The 18479-nt window shown below is 32.6% G+C and overlaps 1 protein-coding gene across 1 annotated transcript; it reads right to left on the reverse strand.

The window, feature by feature from the left end:
• Nucleotides 1–243: 243 nt before the first annotated feature.
• On the reverse strand, nucleotides 244–17663 carry LOC109060435 (protein FAM207A-like). The gene is made up of 8 exons (XM_042711744.1): nucleotides 17311–17663; nucleotides 17138–17213; nucleotides 10233–10251; nucleotides 7454–7470; nucleotides 4959–5027; nucleotides 3203–3368; nucleotides 1695–1763; nucleotides 244–743 (listed from the first exon to the last, which is right to left on the reverse strand). Exons 1-8 carry the CDS (start codon nucleotides 17500–17502, stop codon nucleotides 623–625), a joined length of 729 nt encoding a protein of 242 aa, XP_042567678.1. The 5' UTR covers nucleotides 17503–17663; the 3' UTR covers nucleotides 244–622.
• Between the last annotated feature and the right edge of the window lie 816 nt (nucleotides 17664–18479).

Consider the following 18479-nt stretch of genomic DNA (forward strand, 5'->3'; position numbering starts at 1 on the left):
CCCTACAGTAAAGCCATTAAGAGAAGTCAGGTTCTCATTTCTCCTTTATCTCTGAAACATATTGCTGCCAGTGCCGCCCTTTCCTTCTTTTTACAACAAGTTGCCATGGAAATACAGAGGCACATGCTAAACGTCTGATATATCAGATCTCGCTTTAATTAGAGGCGCTTGTCTTGTGATATTCAATGAATGAATGCAGCAGGTAGAGTCATTTTATAGTGAGGAAAGAATCATTGGATTTTTGTTTTTGACCATTTTATTGTTATAAGTCAAGCTTTTCTTGGCATGTGCTGATAATAAAGAAAAAACATATGCATAGTCATTTCCCACTGGATTTATTTTGATCTTACCAAGAGCAAAAACACACATTAAATATCTGGTATCATGATCATCAAAGCAATTCGTTTTGCATAAACTCATTTACTAAAGTACACACAGAAACTGTGTTTCCTTTATAGTGTTAATATTGCAAGTTATGCAAATCTCGGAATTCCTCTTCGTTTTCATATTCTATTATGAAGTATAAAACCGGTTTAACTGTATTTGCTTGGTTTGATGTACCAGCATATAATAAAACACAGTTCTTTAGGTCTACCAACAGGGCGGCGCTGCAGAGTGGCGATTAACTCTGTTCGTCTTCCTGCTTGAGTCGTTTTCGGAGATGTTCACCAATCGCAGCTAAAGGGTTGGTCTTGAAGGTGGGATTTTTTATGGCTTCGATGAAGTGAGATGCTTCCGTCTCGCTGGAACCAGACAAAAAAAAATAACGATTCGTTTGACATTGGACTTTCTTAAAATATCCATGCACAATAAAAAATGTTGTCACAAAACCAAAAAAGCTTACAAAGGTGAACAAGCAGACCTGCTAAATTTACCTTTGAAAGTAAATATTTAAATGTTATATAAATATATTTTATATTTATTATATATTTTATTAGTATAAAGAAAATTAGGTATATTTGTAAGACGTAGAAGATTTTTGCTATGACATTTCAGTAAAATTACATACATGGGAATTATATGTTGGTTATTTATTTAAATCATTTAATTGAATATATATTTAATAATTTATAACGTTTGATACATTTTATATAATTAAAATACAATTATTTATAATAACCCTAAATAATGTTTTAATTTAAAATAAATATATTATTTAAATATGTAATATATAAATAATACTGAAAAGTAAATTTAAAAAGTAAAAAGGTAATTAAATGACATGACAAAAACATTGAATTGACTTTTATGTTATACTGTAATATCTTTTCACCAACAATTGTAGCCACATTTGCAGTCAATGTCATCCTTTTGTCAAATTTATTTTTTAAATGCTTTGCAGTTGAAGAATTGCTGCATCTTATGCATGTTAAATAATATATGATGTTATAAAAAACAGGTAATAATTCTCTCACATTGCGAATTTACATTTAATTATTTTTTTTTTTTTTTCGTTAAACTTGTTAAATTATGCTTAATTGTCAAGACAATATTTGAAAAAAGAAGAAGAAGAAAAAAAAAAAGAGTCATAATATCCCTAAAAATAGGCTTTATATTCTTGGTGCGATTTTTGTGATTCAGGTTTTTGTGAGATTTTCCCATTAACCACCAGGTTTTTATAAAATTGAAATAAAATACTGATGTGAAATTAACATTAGCAAAGTGTGGAAATGAAAGGGAAGCCATTTTCTTACAGTAGTTTTCGTTTCTGGGCTGGTTTCATCTGGCTGAAATTTGTGGGTTCTGGTTTCTTCTTAACCGAACTGTGGTGAAAAACAAGAACAAACAATTGTGCTACATACAGAACGATTTATATTTATCATCATTAACTTAAAAAAAAAGCTCAAGTGTTTTATATACAGATATTTAGAGGCATGTTTAAAGATGCGCTTTGAAGTTCTCCAGAACGCAGGCTTTTCTCACACAAATGTTATTTATTACTCACGCAAGACAAAACAAGACTTCACAACATACATCAAATGACTAACAGAAAAAACACCACAAACACAAACTGAGAAAACAAACAGATAAATGAGTTTTTGATCAAAGCAATTAAACAGTTGTGAGAAAGATTTTGGCTTTCATAGTTTCATGTGCTCAGCCAAATTCAATTAATCTACAACAACAGCTTGACTGCTGTCGACACGTGGCATGCTTAATTTCATAAGAAATACATTTAGAGCCTGTGTGTGTGATATAAATATATTTTTTTATACTATAATCTGCTTACAGGGGATTGCCAAAAATATACAAGAATTAAATGCTTAGTGTGCTGCTCAAGGTTTACATTTCAACACCAGGGTTATTATAGATAACTTAAATAAAAACATTTTCGTTGCTTGAAAGAAAATAAACTTTAACTGAAATAAAATATAAAAAAAACGTAAAATTTATTGACAACATATAGGCAAGACAACAATTCTAATTTCCCTTGATGTACTAAAATAACTAAAACTGAAATAAAAATTAATGCAATTAAAAAAGACATTTTAAAAAAACAAAAACATGCACAACAAAACTAAAACTAAAAAAAAAATTCCAGCCGATTAATTTGTAATCAAAATTTTTTAAAATCATTTTTACATACATGGATTTTCCATATATAAATATCTTACTTGTTTATTTATATGATTTCACACACCTGACCAATGTGTTTTCATAACTTTTCCAGTGGTTTGTTTTTTAAGTGGTTTACTTAATCTTAATCATACATTTTATTAAAAAAGGTATAAAAAAGGTATAATTTCTAGCTGATGATACCTTTCCCCAAAACTTAAATTTTTTTTAATAATATACATGACTTTTCAACATGTAAAAATTTAAATGTTAATACTGATAGTGGGTATTAATCCTGAGCTGATACAGAATTAATGTTAATGTTAAACAAAATGATGTCATGTTTTGGCTTTAGCATTTTATTAGAGGTCTTTCTAGGGAAATGGATAAGAAATGTATTTTCTATAAATATTAAGTGAATGTATAGAACTCAAGGGCAGAAAGAGAAAAATATGAACCCTGGATTGCAGAAAATTAATACATAATAGAGAAACAGGTGCTGAATGAAATCTGTTTGTGTGAAGTGATGTTTCAAGGCACTACAGTAATTCATGGCAGAAAATACACAAATCAGTTACCGCAGAGGACATCCCAGCATACATAACCAATGTACTTGTGTGCAGAAATGAGAAAAGTGAGGGCTTACGCTTTGTTTTTCCGCTGTGCGCTGGCGGGGGATTTGAGAGGCGGGAGGAGCTGGGAGAGTTCAGGAAGGGCGTCGGCCAGCGGTCTCATGTCTCCCACCACAGGTGTGGCCTTCCTCCGCGCCTGCGCCACCTGCTGCTCACGCGCCAGTTTGATCGCACTGATCTCTGGATGTGACAGAGAGACAAACAAACTACATGACAAAGTGGTTTTCTGGTAGCAATGGGCAGTAGACACACATTGACATATTTATTCAAATTCACACATGCTAACTGAACTGATACGCGGATGTGGATAACACAAATTGTGAAGTAATTTCCTCATCCTTTTTTCCTTGTTATTATCATCAAATTGCATGAAAAGGAAGAAAATAAAATAATAAAAAATTTGGCATTAAATAGCAAAAAAAAATTAAATTCATAAAATAAGAGGTATAAAACAAAATAACAAACAAAGAATTTAATAAAGCATACAATAAAATTTTTTTAAATATAAACAAAAAAATTAATTATAAATTTGAAAAAATAAGTTTTTTTTTTAAATATATAAATGCATAAAATAACAAATATTTTTTAGTTGTATAAAACAAAATAAAAAAATTGTGTAAGATAAGTAATTAATTTATTAAAACATTAAAATTAAAAATAAGCATTAAAATAAATTTAAAAAGCTGTACATTAATAAAAGCTATAAATGAGGTACATTTAAATAAAATAAAATGTCATTAAATAAAAAGGCATAAAAAGGCACAAAATGCCATAAAATAAAAAGCATTAAACCTAAAACACACAAAATTAATATTTGATTCATATAATAAAATATAACATAAAATGCCATGACGGAATTTAAAAAGCATAAAATATAAACAAAAAATGTATAGAAAACGTGAAAAATAAGTTAAAAATATTTTGAGTGTCATTAAAAAATCATTAAAATTAATAAAAAAAAAAAAAAAAAAATCTGTAAAACAAAAGGGTATATATTAAAAAGGTGTAAAAGCATAAAAATATACATTTATAAAATAACAAAATAAAATAACATAAAATGGCAAAAATACACACAAATACAAGTGTAAAATACATAACCCATAACTCTAAACCTAACCCTATACATAAAAATAAACATATCTCCATTTAATCTAGGCAAAGAATATAGTAGGGCCAATATCCAGTAGTATCTCCGGTTTTCTACTGCAGTTATGACTTTTTTTTATGTAGGGAAGAAAAAAACAGACACAGAAGCACTTCTTTGACACAAGCAAACACAAATAAATGTAATTTTCTCATTGTCATTTTGGAGGGTTTTCTACTGCAGTTATGACTTTTTTTTTCACCACTGCATCTGTACAGAAGTGTTATTGTACACCATTTGTTAAGCATTTTAAGAATCCAGCAACATCTTAATCCTCCCCCCTTTTTAATTTCCTGACAGTGCGACATGACATGACTGAGGCTTGGGTTTCGGCTGGAGCCATGAGCCCCATTAGATCCTAATTATAATCACCTTGGACGGAGGTTGTGTTACACGCCGCGTTGATCGGCCGGAGCGATTACAGGCGTCAAAATCAGGGTGTGGCATTAATGATCCTGCCATATCCATCTCTGAAATTCCCGTCGGCCCATTAGAGAATCACAGAACAGCTCACGATGAAAGAAACAGCCTCACATGAGCATTTCAGGATTGTTCTCTGGACAGTTGATGATATAAGAGTTTTTCTTTGCGGGAAAGGGAAGAAGAGAAGGTGAGCAAATACTCACTGTTAAGCCATCTTTCCCTGCGCTCCTTCATTTTTTCTTTCTTTGACTGATGTTTCTTTTCCCCTGTGCCTGAAAAACAGACATTTTTATATGGATCATTACTGATCAGTTCAACAATATGCATGACTGTCCTTTTAAGATTTTATGTATTCAACACTTAAAAGGCTTAAAAACAAGAACAAAACAATGATAATATTTCTCAAAAGGGGAAAAAGAAAAAGTTTAGAATGCAATCCAATTTGGTTCAATAATTTAGCAAAACAATATATAATAATAATAATGCATAAATTTAAAAATAAAAGGCAAGACAATAAAAGGGAATAAAATACATTAAAAGACAAAACAGGAATAGAAAATAAAAGGGCATAAAGCCATAAAAACTTAAAATTAAATCAAACGAAATTTCACAAAGGCTTTATTTTAATTAACAAACCCTATTTTTAATAGTTTCAGTTCAAACATTTCTTATCTTATAAAGTAAAGTTTAGGTTTTTCAAATGATATTTATATATTATTTTATTTAAGCTTTATTTTAATCAATGAAAACATTTTTATTAGTTTTAATTTTAGTTCCCAGTAACAACATTGGTTTAAATAGAAAAAGCAAAAGAAATGCATTGGACTTTCTAGTTATTCTTTGAAGAGGGCTTTAGTTTTGGTTTAAATGCAGGTGTTTTGGTTCATTTGGGTTTTGTTTTGTCTGCCGAGCATGAACTTCATGCACCTGTCAAAATAACGCAGCGGCAGCCAATCAGTTAAGGACATGGCTGTGAACACAAAGGTTGCAGGTTCAGTTCCCAAAAGAAATGAGCCAGGAACTGCACTGCTGAGATCACGAATTTATTTATATATTTAAATAACATTTCATTTAAAAAACACACAGACCCTTTAAAATGACATGAAACGGCATTAGAAATATTTTTAAATGATGTGAAACAGAATATAGAACAGAAAATATTTTAGGGAGGAAACAAAACAAAAGCAATGTTCTGACACAAAAGGCACTATTTTTAATCTAAAGTGAATATTGCTGCATGTGTCATGTCTGTTGGATTGCAAATGGAAGGGAAAATAACAATAGCTCTCATGTGAGTAGATTACAGTAGGATGTCTGTTGTCTGTTTAACTGCATGTAACTTCCTGTTCCCGCATAGTGACGACTTATCAGAGTGAGCATATTGTGTGTATTTAACTATTGTACTGACCTCTGGGGATCAGATCAAGTGTGACGAGGAATCTATATGTGCCTATATGTGTATGTATTAGCATAATTTCCATCTGTCAGAGGTCATTCACAGACCACTGAGGTCAAACAATGAATAAAACCTCTTTTATATGTGATGCACAAGATTTATGCATTTAATTTTAATAAAAAGGAAAATCTTAAATTGTTATTAATTGTTTAAATTCTCTTTTATGAAATGCACTTACTGAGCCGCGGCTTACTCTAGGCTTCCGGCCTCCGCTCACTCAAGGCCACGGTGTGTGACGCTGTTTTGTTGAGAAAGCGAAACTATTTTGTTTTTGCCTTCCAAAAGAAAACACGACTAGAAATCATGTTTATATCATGTTTATAATGGGTTTTATGTTCTTGTCCCGTCGCTCCGGCCGGACAAGGCATCACAATATGTTAAGAGGCGTAACATTTCCATCACACGCTTGAGGCATTCGACCAATCACAATGCGCCGAATAGCTGGCCAATCACAGCACACCTCGCTTTTCAGAGAGATGATCCTTGTGAAAATCGTTGTGTTTCAGAAGGCGGGGCATAGAGGAGAAACAATAATGTACAGTATGTGGAAAATAATGTGTTTTTTTAACCTTAAACCACATAAACACATTTCATTACACCAAATACACAAAATAATGTTCTTTTAGCAGCATCATATGACCCCTTTAATTAATAATAATAATTGAATTACTGTGCAAATCACCACAAAAAATCATAAACAGCCTAAACTCAATTTTGCTTGGCACTCTGAAATGATCTGCGTTGTGCAACATAGCCTATGCTAAAAACAGTTAAACTACAGTGACTGTTTTGTCCAAAAATAACACAAATGCATTAAATCCCAAGAGAAACACATGAAAATGAGTTGACCTCTGCTATTTCTATCGCCAGAGAAACTCAGCTCAATAAGCTTCTGGTTGCCGAGCAACATTCAGAGGAAAAGAGTGTTTGTAAGAGATATTTGATCATGATAAAAATGCCTTCACAGCTTTGCACAGATCCAATCACTGAAAGATGGGAGGGTTTGACAGCCTCAGTGGCTTCAGTGACCTCTCTTGCCTGGCTGTGGATGTTCATCATGACAGTTCATGTTCTTCAGAAACACTTTATTTGTTATGAATACACATGGATTAAGCTGAGCTTTTTTGGTCAAATCAGTCAGAAGGGCAGTTCTTTAAGCGTATTTCATGAGTTAAATATATTCTGAAGCACAGTATAAAAAACTTATATGAGATATTTGAAAAAGAACTTTGAAAAAGAAACCCAATTTAACTGGCATCCTAACTTTCTAGTTTTACTGACTTTGCAAGATGGCGAGCCGCTCTAAAGTGACTGAAACCCTCCGACAGCACATGAAGGCCAAAGGGGCAACCCTTTCAGCCATCGCAAGAGAATTTGTCATTCCAAATCTGTGATTTCTAGAATATTGCAGCTTTGCAATGACACTAATTAATTCAAGTCCCCCAAAAAGGCTTCTCGTCCACATAAGACAAATGAATGAGAAAACAGGATAATGCAGAGACTCTGAACCCCGAGTGCGTAAAGAAGTCGGTGAAAGGTGGAGGAGGATGTGTCATGGTTTGGGGATGTTTTCTGCAGCAGGAGTTGGCATCTTATAAAGCTACATGGCAGGATGAATGCAAATATTTATCAGAACCTCCCCTTCAGCAACATGCAGTTCCTTCGCTGCAAGCATTTCCCAGACAGCCTGCAATTTTCATGCAAGACAATTCTTCCCTTCACACTGCAAAACTGGTAAGGCAGTTCCTTGAAGCTAAGAACAATGAAATGATGAAATAGCCGGCCCAGAGTCCTGATCTACATTCAATTTAAAACCCAAAATGCAATAAGTAAATAAAAATGTGTATATACATTTTCTATAAGTGAGTCAAAACAATAATCTTTTTAAACAAAAATATTTTCATGCTCTAAAAATGTGATCAAGTTAAATAGATTTAACTTCACAAACAATGTCAGATGCTACATCTGTATGTGTTTTCCACATTTTAATGGTCTTTGAGCATTTTTTTGGACGTTTTGCTGAACGTTGTAGTTGGCGGAGCAGCGGCGCTGATCAAACGCTTCAGGACGCGCAGACAGGGGAAGTGAGCCGGCGCGATCATGAAGCTCAGACAGCGCAGATTTCGAACGGCGCTGCCTAACATTCATCTGCCGAATCTCCGCTCTTTACCTAACAAAACGGACAAACAACTTCTGCTCTCTTGGATTTTTCACACTCTGTTGCTCTGTTTCACTGAAACCTGGCTGAATGACGCCATATTGGACAGCGCATTAAATCTGCTGAGCTTCCAACTGTTCAGAGCTGACCGCGACGCAGAATCAACGGGGAAAACGCTTGGTGGCGGGAAATGTTTCTACATCAATGAAAGGTGGCGCCCCTCAGGGCTGTGTTCTCTCCCCACTGCTCTTCTCCATCTACAGTCGTGGCCAAAAGTTTCATTTTCATGTTTTTGCAAACATCTTAAAAAATATAAAGAAACATTCCACATAAATATTGGAAATGGGAAAAGTTTACTGCTTTTTGCTGCTTAAGTTTTTAAAATATTGCAATTTGCATTATACTCCAGAATGTTATGAAGAGTGATCAGATTAATTGCATAGTCCTTCTTTGCCATGAAAATTAACTTAATCCCAAAAAAACCTTTCCACTGCATTTCATTGCTGTCAAAGGACCGGCTGAGATCATTTCAGTAATCATCTTGTTAACTCAGGTGAGAATGTTGACGAGCACAAGGCTGGAGATCATTATGTCAGGCTGATTGGGTTAGAATGGCAGACTTGACATGTTAAAAGGAGGGTGATGCTTGAAATCATTGTTCTTCCATTGTTAACCATGGTGACCTGCAAAGAAAGGCGTGCAGCCATCATTGCGTTGCATAAAAATGGCTTCACAGGCAAGGATATTGTGGCTACTAAGATTGCACCTAAATCAACAATTTATAGGTTCATCCAGAACTTCAAGGAAAGAGGTTCAATTCGCGTCCAAGAAAGTCCAGCAAGCGCCAGGATCGTCTCCTAAAGAAGATTCAGCTGCGGGATCGGAGTGCCACCAGTGCAGAGCTTGCTCAGGAATGGCAGCAGGCAGGTGTGAGCGCATCTGCACGCACAGTGAGGCAAAGACTTTTGGAAGATGGCCTGGTGTCAAGAAGGGCAGCAAAGAAGCCACTTCTCTCCAAAAAAAAAAATAAGGGACAGATTGATCTTCTGCAGAAAGTATAGTGAATGGACTGCTGAGGACTGGGGCAAAGTCATATTCTCCCAATGAAGCCCCTTTCCGATTGTTTGGGGCATCTGGAAAAAGGCTTGTCCGGAGAAGAAAAGGTGAGCGCTACCATCAGTCCTGTGTCATGCCAACAGTAAAGCATCCTGACACCATTCATGTGTGGGGTTGCTTCTCATCCAAGGGAGTGGGCTCACTCACAATTCTGCCCAAAAACACAGCCATGAATAAAGAATGGTACCAAAACACCCTCAAACAGCAACTTCTTCCAACAACCCAACAACAGTTTGGTGAAGAACAATGCATTTTCCAGCACGATGGAGCACCGTCCCATAAGGCAAAAGTGATAACTAAGTGGCTCGGGGACCAGAATGTTGAAATTTTGGGTCCATGGCCTGGAAACTCCCCAGATCTTAATCCCATTGAGAACTTGTGGTCAATCCTCAAGAGGCGGGTGGACAAACAAAAACCCACTAATTCTGACAAACTCCAAGAAGTTATTATGAAAGAATGGGTTGCTATCAGTCAGGATTTGGCCCAGAAGTTGATTGAGAGCATGCCCAGTCGAATTGCAGAGGTCCTGAAAAAGAAGGGCCAACACTGCAAATACTGACTCTTTGCATAAATGTCATGTAATTGTCGATAAAAGCCTTTGAAACGTATGAAGTGCTTGTAATTATATTTCAGTACATCACAGAAACAACTGAAACAAAGATCTAAAAGCAGTTTAGCAGCAAACTTTTTGAAAACTAATATTTATGTAATTCTCAAAACTTTTGGCCACGACTGTACACCAACGACTGCACCTCTAAAGACCCCTCTGTCAAGCTCCTGAAGTTTGCAGATGAAACTACAATCATCGGTCTCATCCAGGATGGTGACGAGTATGCATAGTAGAGTCATTCCGATTTCTGGGAACCACCATCTCTCAGGACCTGAAGTGGGACACTCACATCGACTCCATTGTTAAAAAGGCCCAACAAAGGTTGTACTTCCTTCGCCAGCTAAGAAAATTCAACCTGCCACAGGTTCTACTCAGGCGTGATTGAGTCCTGTGCACTTCAATAACTGTCTGGTTTGGTTCAGCTACAAAGTCAGACATCAGAAGACTACAGAGAATGGTTCGGACTGCTGAAAGGATTATTGGTGCTCCCCTGCCTACCCTCCAAAAACTGTATGCATCCAGAGTGAGTAAAAGGGCTCAGAAGACCACTCTGGATCCCTCACATTCAAGCCATCTCCTTTTTGAACGTTTAAATCCTACCCTAAATCCTAGTGCATCCCTACAATTTATTTTTTATTTTTATATTATTTTTTTCTATTCCTATTCTATCTATAGCCCACCTGTACATACATTTTTTGTGTGTGTGTGTTTTATTTATATTTATGCATGTGTATCTTATTCACATCTTATTTGTATTATCTGTGTGTTTTTGTTGTCTCTGTATTGGAAACTTGTGACCCTAAAACAAATTACTTGTATGTGCAAACATACTTGGCAATAAAGCTCTTTCTGACTTCTGACTAATGCCAAAGACTGTTTCCCAGCCGTGAAAAATGAATCAATGTTATCCAATTGTAAAAATGTAGCCACATCCGCAGCACACATTTCTGTGCATTTATGCAAAGCTATTTTGTACGTGTCAATCACTTTGAGGCGACTGGCCTGTTGTGAGTGTGTGTGTGTTTGTAAGAGAAACAGCATCTCAAGTGACCATCATCTTCCTGTGAAGGAAAGCTGAACCTGGACAGATTCGATGCAGGAATCTCAAGAGAATAACATGAGAGTTACGAATTAGTCCTGAACGATTACGTGTCATGTACACATCAAAACAAGCTTTTGTTCAGTTTTAACAGCGTTATAAACACACAGACATCTGTGTGTTTTTGTCTGTATGTACAATGAGCTCTGTCCTCAAAAACGAGTCTGGAGAGGAGACTCGATAAGAGAAATAACATGTCCTACGACCCACATTTCTCCACTATATCACTTGTTCCAGACTGACGATCTCTGACAGAAAGGCCTGCATGTGAAGTCCAGACACAAATGCACTGGGCCTCTGCATCCTTCAATGATATGCTAAACACAACATAAACATCTGCTTTTAACGCTACTGGGAAAATGACAATGACATGAAAAGGGGGGATCCTGAAACTCTTAATAAATTGTTTTAAAAGATAATATTATCAGAAAAAAATAAATAATAATAATAATTAATATATATATATATATTATATATATATATATATATATATATATATATATATATATATATATATATATATATATATATAAACACACATTGTCATATACCATTTTTAACACGTTATTTTGTTAATTATTTCCACATTATATATTTACCAAATTATATAAGTAATTTAAAATAAGTAAATGTATGATATTTAAATACAGCAAAAAATTATTTGCATACATTTAGAAGACACATACAAAATGTTCAATTTTTAAAATACACACACACACACACACACACTATATTATTTTTATACATTATGTTTTGTTTTTAATGTCCTAATATAATTAAGGGTACAGTGTTTTTAACGTTTGTATGACCTAAAAATATGCACATATATATATATATATATATAACATATAATATTATATATATATATATATATATATATAATAATTTTTTTTTTTTTTTTTCTTTCATTCAATCCCGGTAGTTAAATTCAGCCCCAAACCCTGATTTTTGTAATTGTTATTTTTCACCAACAAAATAATATTATATATAAAGATTTTTATATAAATATAAAAAATATAAAATATATCTTAAAAAAATCAATAAAATAAAGATATAAATGTATAAATAAATACAACTGGGGGAAGAAACAACAAAACAAGGAGTAACAGAGTTGATCATTTAGATTTACTTAAGATATAACTCAGTAGGTACTAGCTAGTTTAGGACCAGATGTTGGTTTTTAGTTGTTGATAAACTTTTATTACCCATAAGTTAAAGAAAAATATTTGCTTGATATTTTTTTTCCTTAAAACTACTTGTGTAACAGGGTTGAATGGATTGATATGTACCTCCTGCTATGCTGTAGAAACATCTTGGGCATTACAGTTTTGCTTCAAATATGATGAATTTGATGTTTACACTTGAATTATAATATAAAAACAATTCAAAGATGATCATAATCTCCAACTGCAAAGCATAGCTTACAACTGAAAAAAATCCAAACTTTAGTTTCCGTTCTTTCCATTCATCATTTGTTTGCCAATTTCCAGATCCACAACCAGTTTTCCACACTCTCAACTATTCAAAGCCATCACTAAACCGCTCTCAGATCAGAAACAACTCCATCAGCGAGTCGATCCAACCATCGGCCACCACAGAAATAACAACAGTGGTGTTTTTCTGCTGTATCTGCCCGATAGGGATCTCCGGCCCTCTTATCTCCCTCCACCACTCCTGACGCTGGAAACACTATCCCACCTCTGCATCCGTCTGTTTGCCGCAAACCAGGGACAGGGAAAAAAAATCCATCATTCCCACCACATCCATCCCAGAGAGAGCATCATGTTCAGAGAGCTGGCTGAAACGGACACCGCCAATTAGGATTGGACAGAACAACCCGGCTGCCCTTTCCTGCCCAGCTGCACTTGCACTTCTCAATTCCCCGTCCCACCAGCGTTGTGAGGAGAGCTGGCAGGGCGTCTGGGGAGCGGAGGTGGAGGTGAAGGAGGTGAATTTCCGAGGTCACACAGAGACACCGATACCCCCAATTAAAGAGGAGAAAGATCTCATTCTGTCAAAGCAGTGCCACAGGCACATCGATTCTCAACGTCAACCTCGCTCAAGCGCAGATGCAGCTGAGGCACATTTAACTAGATCCTTGAACTATATTAATGAAGCATAATCCAATAAAATCATTCAAATAAATATTGAAAATAAATGTTTATATTCAAAACATTTATATTTAATTGTCTGTGCTATATGTGTGTATACAATATACATCCAAAGTGCCCACTGCTCCGGGTGTGTGTTCACGGTGTGTGTGTGTTCACTGCTGAGTGTGTGCACTTTGGATGGGTTAAATGCAGAGCACGAATTCTGAGTATGGGTCACCATACTTGGCTGTATGTCATGTCACGTCACTTTGTTTAATATTAACAAATACAACAACAATAAAACATCAAATATCTTCCGACTGATTATAAGTGAATCTAATTATATATATTTAAATACAGACTTACATTTAATTTTACATATTTTTAAAAATATAACAAATATAGTAAACTATGTTTATTCGTTAAATGTACAATAGCCATAAATAAAACAATAAAAAAATCTAATATCATTCTGATTGAATATATATGTATATCTATATATATATCTATATATATATATATAGATATATATATATATATATATATATATATATATATATATATATAATGAATATGTTCAAACAAATCAAGGATATTAAAAGATTTAATAAGAATTTTAAATTTTAATAAAAGATTTATATTTTACATGTCTTTATTTTCAATTATGTGTGTGTGTAATTAACTTATATATGAATATTAATTGAAACATTAAAATTAAATGTATATTTTTTATAGATTTTTTCAAATTAAAAAAAAAAAAAATATTTTTTTCAAATAAAAAACGAATTTATTAAAATACTATATATATATATATAATTTATTTGAATATCTTCTGATTGATTATATATAAATAATTTTCAAACAAGTAATGGAAATTTGTAAAATAATATATCGATTAATTGATAAACTAAGAAAATCCCAAAATAAGAACTGAATTTTTATACTATGATCTTAATAAAGAGTAAAATAAGCCATTTCAATATTTATTACATTAAAAATATTTATATAATCTATTCAAATAAAGTATTAAAAAATATAAAAGTATGTATGATACATTTAGGATATATAAAATGCTAGCTATGAATGTGGAGGAAATGTTAATGACATTTCTGTTTTTACTAATACTGAACAAATAAAATTATATTACGAGCATGAAAATATGCTTTAAGAGAGTTTCTAAAAAAGTCTGCAGAACCAAAACCACCACAACTCAAGAAACACCCTCGCACAAAAAGTTTGCATACAAAGAGCAGTAAACACACTAAACATACAGTGTATGTTTACTGTACTTAGTATGCAAACTTTTTGTGCAAGGGTGTTTCTTGAGTTGTGGTGGTTTTGGTTCTGCAGACTTTTTTAACACTGTATGTTTACTCTGCAGAAATATCAAGACTAGAACAGTAGCCAAGGCCAGGTATAACTCATATACTTGTTCAGTCAGTCTTCCAGCGTTACTAGTCGTCCTCTATCCTGCAGTTCTCCTCAAGAGAAACACAGATTGGTTCGCGTGAGCAGCCGTGGAGTCAGCGGTCACATCAGTCAGTGCATTGATGCAGCAGCGCTGTGATGTTCACGCATGAGTTATTTATACTGCAGACAGCCAGGAATAGAACAGCCCTCCTTACCCAACCTCAATACTCACACACAGCTGACATTTACAGAGAGACACTCTATAAAAGTCAAAAACACTCACTTTCATCTCATCACATTATATGTTCATTACTCTACAACTCTGCTCCTTGCTACTTACTAGTTCCAGGGTTCGAACCAACAACTTTTCAATGAAGAGCCTGGATCTTGCTTAACCACTAAGCTACATCACCCTTACAGCATGAATCAAATCTTTGTTTACTGATTTCAAACAATGTTCAATACATGTTACAGATGTTTCATATACATAACGTCTGAAATAGACATTAGATTTTAGTCTTCAAAAACATGCTACAGACTGCCATCTTGTGGTCACAAACGTGAGCGCATTTTTAGCAACAAGATTATACATTTAAATATTAATAATCTTTTTTATAATATTATATATATATATATATATATATATATATATATATATATATATATATAAATAATAGTTCAATTAAAATTAACATTAAATGATTACAGCCTATAAATAGAGTATGTATTAACATTAAATCCTTGTAATATTCAGTTGAAATACATATTTAAAAAAAAAACAAAAATAAAAAATTACCTGATTATGACCAATACATAGAAAAAAATATCCTTTTCATTTTGCATTATAGCTTTTCTTTGTATTAAAATCTTTACTATTTATTAAAATTTTTAGAAATAATTAAAAAATTAAAAACACTTGCAAATAATTAAAAGCAAATCTGTGCAAAAGATAAACTATAATAGTATTATAATAGTAAAAGTAGCTTCACCTTTCTCATCATTTTCATTTAAATGTAAATATGAATATTTTAATTATACTTTTATATTAATACTTTTATATTTAATTATACAATATATTACAGCAATAATATTTTTATTAATAATTAATAAAAAAATAAAAAATGTGAAAGTATAGTAAAAGTAAAACAAATACTATATGATTATGACCTATAAATAGAATAAAATAAACATTGATGATAACATTTTCAGAATTAAATTAAAAAATATTGTGCAATTACAATACTTTATAATAGTAAAAATAATACTAAATTATAATTTACATTAAAAAAACATTTAAAATCATTATTTACGTGTTTTAAATAAACATTAGCATGATTTTCAGATTTAAATGTAAACAAATTAACATATTAAGAATTATAATACAATTTAGGGGTGCAGGATAAATATCGGCCGATAATTTTTTTTTTTTTAATTTACCGCTGATTAGAAAACCGGCTTTACTGACAAGATGCGCATTAATTATCGGCCGATATTTATCGTGCACCCCTATACAATATAATAATTTTTAATTTGTTTTTCAAACAACATGAAATACTTTTAATATCCAGTTGAAATATTCACATATTTAATATATATATTATATATATTATATATAATATATATATATAATATATATATTTATATTATATATATATATATATATATAATATATATATATATTAATGTGAAGCATGTTCAAACAAATCAAGGATATTAAATAATTACATTTAATAAGAATTACAATTTGAATAAAAAAATATATATTTTAAATGTTATTATTTTCAATTATGTGTGTGTGTGTGATTAATTTATATATGGATATTAATTAAAACATTAAAATTAAATGTATTTTTTTTATATATTTTTTCAAATTAAAACTTTAATAAAAAAATGTATATTTTACATTTTATTTTCAACTATATATGTGTGTGTGTGTGTGATTAATTTATATATGAATATTAATTGAAACATTACAATTAAATGTATATTTTTAATATATTTAAATATCACCGTTTACATATCAAATAAAAAACTGTTTAATTAAAATACTATATATATATATATATATATATATATATATATATATATATATATTATATATATAACATTTATTTGAATACTTCTGATTGATTATATATAAATATGAATAATTTTCAACAAGTAATGGAAATTAAAATAATATATCGAATTAATTGATAAACTAAGAAAATCCCAAAATAAGAACTGAATTTTTATACTATAATCTTAATAAAGAGTAAAATAAGCCATTTCAATATTTATTACATTAAAAATATTTATATAATCTATTCAAATAAACTATTAAAAAGTATTTAAAAGCACATCTTTGAGGAATAAAAAAATTAAAAAAATAAAAAAAAAAAAGAGAAAAAAAACACCTAACAACTAAAGCCTCAGGGGAGATTTTAGTTCCAGCAAAGACTCCAGTGGGAAGTTTGAACTAAAGCCTCAGGGGAGATTTTAGTTCCAGCAAAGACTCCAGTGGGAAAACTGAACGCCTACATGGAAAACACATGAGGCTGAATGAAGAATGATCTCATTTAGAGCAGGTCATCTGAAAATAAATGACACTGGTAATGCAACAAATGTCTATACCTTTGATTTATTGTTTATGCTGCTGTCAGATGTGTTGAGTTTGGTCTCTTTTGAATCTGTTTTAATGAGCTGAATGGGCTTGATCTGTATCTTCTCTAGATCCCCCAGCATGGGTTTGTTTTCGGGCTCATTTTCCAGCTTTACAGCGCCGTGGTGGAGCTTCTGTCGGGCCCGTTTAATTTTCCCCACCATTCTGTCTCGGTGTGTGTGTGTGTGTTTGTGTGTGTGTGTGTTTTAATTTATATTGATAAGATCTTTATATTTATGCACCGCGCGTACATTCAGAATAAGTCCCGCACGTGTTAAAATTGACCATTTGTTTGGTGTTGCAGCTTATATTGTCCGGGTTTAAATGAAACGGAAGATGAGTTCCGTCGTCAAAACCCCTCCTCGAGTCGTTGAGGCTCGTCTACATTACATAGAAAATGTTCAGTATCAACTTTAAACCTTAAATAAATAAAACAAATTGCAACATAAAACAGATAACAGATGGCAAAATTATGAAGAAATTGAACTTTTAATCGAACGTGATGGCTTTCCAAGAAATGTATGATTTCCTGCTATTAAAGCACATGCATTGACTTTTAAATGTACATTTTAGATTTCAGCTTGTTAGCAATTGGGGTCTGCCAACCTGACTCGCACAGAAGCAACTCAAAACACTCCTTAACCAGCCTGACAATCTTAAGGCCTTTTTACACCGCTGAGTTAAGGCTGCTCTGAGCCTGCTCAGATTTTTTTTGTAGAAACATAATGCTGCATAAAAACAAAACTAAATTAAGACCCACCTCAGCTCCTAAAATCAAAACATACAGCTGTGTTTGGTGTGTAAACCTCTGAGCAGCATTAAAAAGTCTGTGTAAAGACCTCAAATGCCACTTCAGAAGCGCCTCTGTGCCACCTTTTGCAGAGTAAATTTCGGTATTACATTAAATTTACACTGCAAAGGTGGCACAGAAGCACTTCTGAAGTGGCATTTAGGGTCTTTACACAGTTTAATGATGCTCAGAGGAAGCATAAATTCATTTACACAAAAATTACAGCTGTATAATTTGATATCGGCATGATATCATTTTGAGCAGTCACAGAGCAGGCTTACCTCAGGCTTTTATTTTAAAGATGTAATTAATCATTTTTAGTCAGCTTATTCTTACCCAGTTGTTTTTTCT

Source organism: Cyprinus carpio, chromosome A22 (genome assembly GCF_018340385.1).
Source record: "Cyprinus carpio isolate SPL01 chromosome A22, ASM1834038v1, whole genome shotgun sequence".
In the NCBI taxonomy this organism is placed as follows: domain Eukaryota; kingdom Metazoa; phylum Chordata; class Actinopteri; order Cypriniformes; family Cyprinidae; genus Cyprinus; species Cyprinus carpio.

Coding starts and splice junctions, on each gene's coding strand:
- LOC109060435 (XM_042711744.1), bottom strand. CDS start 17,502: ATGGTGGGGAAAATTAAACGGGCCCGACAGAAGCTCCACCACGGCGCT. Junction 17,214..17,310: donor GCATAAACAATAAATCAAAG/GTATAGACATTT, acceptor TTTTCCATGTAG/GCGTTCAGTTTTCCCACTGG. Junction 3,369..4,958: donor CAGGGAAAGATGGCTTAACA/GTGAGTATTTGC, acceptor TGTCACATCCAG/AGATCAGTGCGATCAAACTG.